Genomic DNA, 6800 nt, shown 5'->3' on the forward strand with positions numbered 1-6800 from the left:
TATTCATGTGCATTTTGTTTGTTGTGTTGATTTCCCCTTGCAAAATACCAAGTTGTTGGATGTTTTCTAATTTTCCATCATATGAAATAAACATCTACTTTTTCCATTTCAAATCATCTAAACCTTTCTGCTAAAACCTTATAGATATAATAGAACATTAGAGATTTTGTATTGAAGTTTTGGTTTAATTACTCAATGTTTATGCTTGTATTTTTCTATATGATATATCATGCTGCACCCATACCCTAAAGAAATTGCCAGTAGGGTACCTCACCCTATCATGCATTTGGAACATGATCTGTATCAGAATTATGCTCTTCTGATACAAACATTAATCAAGCTAATGTTAGGTAAGTATAGAATCTATGTAAAAGTATGACTAGCCATAAAAAAATGCTCAATGTAAATGCATGAAATGTTTTATCTGCATGAAAACTACAACCAAGTTCTATCTGCATGAAAACTTTCCAATATTACAATTCAGTACCAGCCATCAAAAATGATCTCAAATTAGTCCTTTTTGTGACAAATTGGAGAAAAATGTTATTCTCTATCAGATTGAATCCTTAAACTGAAATGTTAGAAACTCAGACTCGGCAATCCAGAAATCACCATCATCATAAACCAAAATATGGAGGTTCTTTCTGGATGCTGGGTTTCTTGGTTCAGGTTTGGAGATTCTTGATAGATGGGTCTGTTTCTAAGTTTTTGGTTGAAAGTTAATGTTTTTGTATTTTATTTATGGTTTTATTTTTCTCCATTAGTTATTGGGTTGGACTTGAAAAAATGATTATCCAGCACATTGTGCACGAGGCTGGGGTTTAGTGGTGTCTGGGGAGAGTAGATGTACGCAGTCTTACCTACTATTTTAAAACTAATTTGTGTTGGTTCAACCAGTGAACCAGTCTTAATACTGGTACGAATAACATTTATACTGGTCATGTAATTATACTGGTAAAAGCCAGTTAAAGCCGGTAAAAATTAGTCATATCGACCGATTTTCAATTGAACCGTACAGGTCATACCGGCTGGTTTCATCTAAAATTATTTTTGTAAAGAAAATGATTTATTTTTATCAAAATGGTGGTCTGGATGATCAAACACACAACTACATTTTTTATACATCTAAAACATGGTCTATCATATACATTTTTTTAACAAGTGGTATAAATAAAAATAGTTATTGTCTTTTTTATTGATTTTTCAACATTAATATTATTATAAAATATATGTATATCTAACTTCATTGGTATGCGGTTTAATTAGTAAACTATGAATTGAACCATCATACCACTATATGAGTACCCTGGCCGGTTTGATGACCAATAAGTTATTAATAACATTGGTCTTACCCAACAAGTTGAGAAATTGTTTCCAAGATTTAAACTCGTTGTAATAGTATATCGTCCCAAAACTCTATCCAGGTTGCTTAAAGTCCATAGCCACTCCTGACTCCACGTGTCCTAATGCTAAAGAGGTCAGTGTAGTAGTGTGATTGCATGTTGAACTTAGTAGGTTTAGAAATTCAGTATCTAGAGAAGGGTCAGGTTTATTGGTTCCATGAAGTTAGAGGGATGGTCTGGGAAGAATTTGCAGTAGAGATTACTCTTATGTTGTAGGAACCTGAAGGGAAAGAATGAAAAGACTAAGTCATCTATTGATAATGGAAACTTTCACAAGAACCAAATAGCAGAAACCAAAGACATACCCAAACACTTTGTACCCAAAAAAGGACATCCAAACAGTGAACTGAATTTGATCAAAGCAAAGAAAACCATGAATAATATTCATGTTGTTTGTCTTGTAACCTGGAGTTCATACATTCAAATCTTCAAAAGAAACTCTTTAATTACGAGGGTAATGTTACTTACATACCATTCCTAGATCTCATTAAGTGGGATTCTAGTACACCAGGCCACCTACGAGTGCATTAATACCAACAAGTATATACAATTTCTTTGTACTTTTATTAACTGCTTGAGTATCTGAAGTGTTTTTAGCGTTTAGGTTTTGTATGGTCCTTTTGTCTTCTTCTAGTGCCTTGTTCTCTCCTTCTGCAGCAAGCCAACAACATTCTTCCTCTTCAATCTTCCTTTCTCTTTCTATGTTCCAAATCTGTCTAATAAACCATAAGAATCGTGGCACCATTGCATCTTCCTCTCTAACCCTCCTTCCTTCTTTAGATTGTCGACGATTTCATAATTTTACGATTTTCCCGACGATTTCACGAGTCCCAATAGCATTATGATTTTACCAAACTCGTGACTCGCTAGCTTCCTCAAAAATGCAAGATCGAGCAATCCCACGAGGTAAATTGCAATCTTGTCAACTATGGTCTTGACACATTGAACTAGATCATGGGCAATGGAACAACGAATCATAGAAGGTGATCATGGAAAGAAATCTGAACACAAGGAGCATTAGAGAATCTGAATTAAAGGTCGCAATTACAAATAAACCTGAGATGATGACTTAGGGATATATGAACTAGACTAGTATCTGGTCCTATAAATCATATTTAGGAGTGTAAGTGGTTTCGACTTAAACCATGAAATTGGTGGGACTAAACCAAATCTCTAACTACAAAATGGCGGGTTTAAGCGGTTCCTGGTTTGCGATTTAAACTGAAACCACTTATACCGTAAGGTTATTTTACTTCATTGAGGTTAGAGAAATTCAATATAAATCACAATTGAAGGATACTTATTAATGCAAGTTATGCCTCAAATTAGATGATCAAACTAATAGAAGTTGGGCAACTTGTGTCTAGAAGTTATGCCCCAAGTTATGCTTAGAAGTTGTGTGTGAGGGAGTTCAAATTCGCATTGGTAGCATTAAATGTGTTGTCTCCAATGTTTGCAAATGAATTTCTTGTGATTGGGTTGTGAAAATCAAGTTTGTTGTTAGGGAAGTTAATAAGGTAATATACTTCATGGCTAAACTAGATTCTCACTTCGCTTCTTAGTACCAAGTTTGGACATCAGTCCCAGTAGATTATCTTATTTACATCTAGATCTTTTTCATTTGCCTTAGTTTTATTCTTTGTTTCCAATGTATCAAAAAAACTAATAGAAATTACAAACGATGGATGAGATATATTAGTTAATCAAGAGATGTAAGCACTAAGAATCCTAGTATATATACTACCCTTATAATAAGTATAAATGCATGATTTGAGCTGCAAATTTTTTATAAAGTCTAGCTTTTTGGAGAGACATAGCCTTTACTTTCTATTAAGTAGGAATGAGGTTAAACCTAACAAAGATAAACTAAATGTTTCTCATGGGTCTTAGTTTAAGTATATGAAGAAAAACATATTTGCTTAAATATGCTAAATTAAGCAAGAGAATATGAAGTTATTTGATATGAATATATATTTTATGCTTTATCATCATCATTTATCTTTTTAGAAAAAACTAAAGATTCCAAAATCTAATCTAAATAATACACTCGTAATTCATCATCAGTGTTAAAACGTTTTCTATCTTAATGGGAAATGGACAAATAATTTGGATAAAAAAATAAGTACACTTGAAGCATTAACACCCCATGTTTTGGTTGTGAAAAAAAGTATAATTTTTTTCCACGCATAAATGCTTATTTTATAATTTAATCCACTTATTCAGGTAAGCTTCAACTTTAAATTGTAAAATAGTAGCTCATTTTTGCATAAAATAATAAGAGGAAAAAAAAATATATATATATATATATATATATATATATATATATATATATATATATATATATATATATATATATATATATATATATATATATATATATGAGTTTATCATTCATTATTTATTTACAATAGTCGTTAACTTTTTAAAAGTAATATAAATAAATATTAATTGATTGGCTGTGTATAAAATTATAAGTATAACAGTGTAAAAATTTATACACAGTTGATATATTATTTATTGTTTATTTACACTTTTTATTTAAGAATCATGATAATAAATAATGTAATGACCATAAAAACTCTTGCATTGGTGATGCATCATTTCATTCTAAAAATATTACACTAAAACAATAATGCAAATTTAAATAAAGTGATTGTTAAAGTTTAGGGATCTAAGTAAAAAATGTCGCGAGTCAAATAATTGCTGGGAAAAAATATAGTAAAGTGAAAGATATTAAGGGTTCGAGTTTTAAGAAAAAAAAAAAGAGCTAATATTCCCTCAGAAACGGAATCGAAGTTTCTTGAATTTTCTGTCATGTGACCGACTCAAATACATTTTCACTATGTAGCTGGAATTTTCTGGAAACCCATTTTCCAATTCCCATTCCACTTTATAAAAACAACCACCACTTTCTTTCACTCATCTCAACAATCATAAAGAATAATACTTTTTTCTTCTTCTTTTCACTTGCGCATTTTCACAAACACATAACACCCATGGCTGAAGATGGCACTGTTACACTCTACAACACAACCCACATCACCGATCCAAAGCAAAACCCATTTTCCTTCAAGGTTGGACTCTCTCAAACCCTTCGCGGAGGAACCATTTTTCAAGTCTCAAATCTTCACCAAGCCAAGATTGCTGAAGAAGCAGGTGCACGCGCCATCGTAGTTTCAGACCCGGTAACAAGACACGAAGGAATTTCACGCATGCCAGATCCATTATTGGTGAAAGAGATCAAGCGCGTGGTGTCAGTGCCCGTTGTAGCGCGTGCTCGTGTTGGGCATTTTGTTGAAGCTCAGATTCTTGAAGCAATTGGGGTTGATTATGTAGATGAAAGTGAAGAACTTGGTGTAGCAGATCATAGAAATTTCATTAACAAACACAATTTTAGAACCCCTTTTGTGTGTGGATCAAGAAACCTTGGAGAAGCGCTTAGAAGAATAAGAGAAGGTAATGTGTGAAAGAAAATTGGAAAAAAGATATTGATTTGAATAAGTTTTGGTAACACCATTTTGTAGATTATAAGGTTGATTAATTTGCTTATTTGACAAAAAAAACCTATTTCTTGGTATTTGGTAAATAGCTTATTTTAATAATCTATAAGCTATAAGTTAGGGCTAATGACATTTTATAACTAGTCAATAAATGATGAAGGTTGATGGACAATATAAAACTTTGTCTAATCTTTATGATATGATTGGTTGTGTCCAAAATCCAAATGAGTGTAGAATAAGGCTTAAATGTAATTGTAACTATAATCTTGCTAATTTTTGCTCATATTTCATAAGCTTTAAGCTTTAATCTTATCAAATAGTACTCATTCAATACATTAGCTTATAAGCATTTATATGGCTATATGTACTTAATGTTATACATTGTCAGAATGTTGTGTTAGGCAGTCGACAGTCAAAGTAAAACTTTGTCGAGTCTCTATCATATGGATTTGTTGTCGAATCTTGCTAATTTTTGCAACTAACTCCTATATGTAATTATTATCTGTAACAGGTGCAGCAATGATAAGGACTCAAGGGGATTTGAAAGGTTCTGGAAACATTGTAGAAAGTGTGAAAAATGTGAGGTCTGTGATGAGGGATATAAGGGTTTTAAGCAGCATGGATGAAGACGAGGTTTTCGCGTTTTCGAAGAAGATAGAAGCACCCTATGATTTGGTGGTGCAAACAAAACAACTGGGTAGATTACCTGTTGTGAATTTTGCTGCTGGGGGTATTGTGACCCCTGCAGATGCTGCATTGATGATGCAGTTGGGTTGTGATGGTGTGTTTCTTGGTTCTGAGGTTTTTGATTCTCCTAATCCTTTTAACAGAGTTAGGGGTATTGTTCAAGCTGTTAGGCATTACAATGATCCTCATGTGTTGGTTGAAACTAGCTCTGGTTTGGGCTTGGATGAAGAAATGGAAGGTCTCAATCTTAGTGACAATAGGATTGAGTCATTTGATGGTGCATAAGTCTGATTGTATTGTAAACGTTGTTCGATCCATGTAATCGACTTCACGTGATAAGATAAATGTTGTATGATTTAGGAGAAATTGATTACATGTGATTGAGCATAGGGAATATATAGAATTGAGCCATATTGTGGTACACATAGTTTTTCATGTAATCTCTCACCTTGTTTTTGTATTGGAGGAATAAACTTGTATCATTGAGGACTATATGTAGTTTTAGTGTATGAGCCTTTTTTAGAAAAATGAATGAAATTTTTGGACAAATTGGTTTATGTCATTTGATCACTTTATTTAATTAGAAAGAAAATATTTTGCTGTTTGTTGATTATTTGGCAATTACATTAAACATCAAGCATCATGTATACAACATTTGGCAGTTACAAGGGGCAGAGTAATTTCCCTACATCAAGTGTAATTGTTTTAAGCACTCCTATAAACAAAATCTAAATTGCTTTCCGGCCATGTACGCACTATGGGAGTTGGCTATCTCTGAAGTCGTTACGAGGTAGATTCATATCTGAAAAAGGTTGATAATATGTTCTGTCAAAATTGACTATTTATCTTTCTGGAAGAGGTGTTCCAGAAATGTCTCGATCGAGTAAATAGCTATACGAATGGATCGGATCAAATTGGAAAATAGAACACTTGATGAAAAATCGTTAGGTTTCAATATGTTAGATACCTGCGACTTGATTAGTGAAATAGTACTGACATTTGTTTATAAAAAATTTTAAATTTTATATTTAGAGTTTAAAACCTACATGTGAAAAGTTTTTTACACTATCAACACATAATTCACCACTGATTGTATTACTTTTATTTGAGAGTCAATGATGATTAACATATGAATTGTAGATGATTTATTAACCGTGTAAAAAAATATTTACATTATATTAAATTGTTATATTTAAGTCTTAGAGTAATA

General features: G+C 32.3%; 1 protein-coding gene across 1 annotated transcript; it reads left to right on the forward strand.

Annotated features, from left to right (window-relative positions):
* Window positions 1–4206: 4206 nt before the first annotated feature.
* Window positions 4207–6139, forward strand: LOC109338915 (pyridoxal 5'-phosphate synthase-like subunit PDX1.2). The gene is made up of 2 exons (XM_019576265.1): window positions 4207–4859; window positions 5415–6139. Exons 1-2 carry the CDS (start codon window positions 4400–4402, stop codon window positions 5873–5875), a joined length of 921 nt encoding a protein of 306 aa, XP_019431810.1. The 5' UTR covers window positions 4207–4399; the 3' UTR covers window positions 5876–6139.
* Window positions 6140–6800: the final 661 nt, after the last annotated feature.

Source organism: Lupinus angustifolius, unplaced genomic scaffold (genome assembly GCF_001865875.1).
Source record: "Lupinus angustifolius cultivar Tanjil unplaced genomic scaffold, LupAngTanjil_v1.0 Scaffold_48_80, whole genome shotgun sequence".
Lineage (NCBI taxonomy): Eukaryota > Viridiplantae > Streptophyta > Magnoliopsida > Fabales > Fabaceae > Lupinus > Lupinus angustifolius.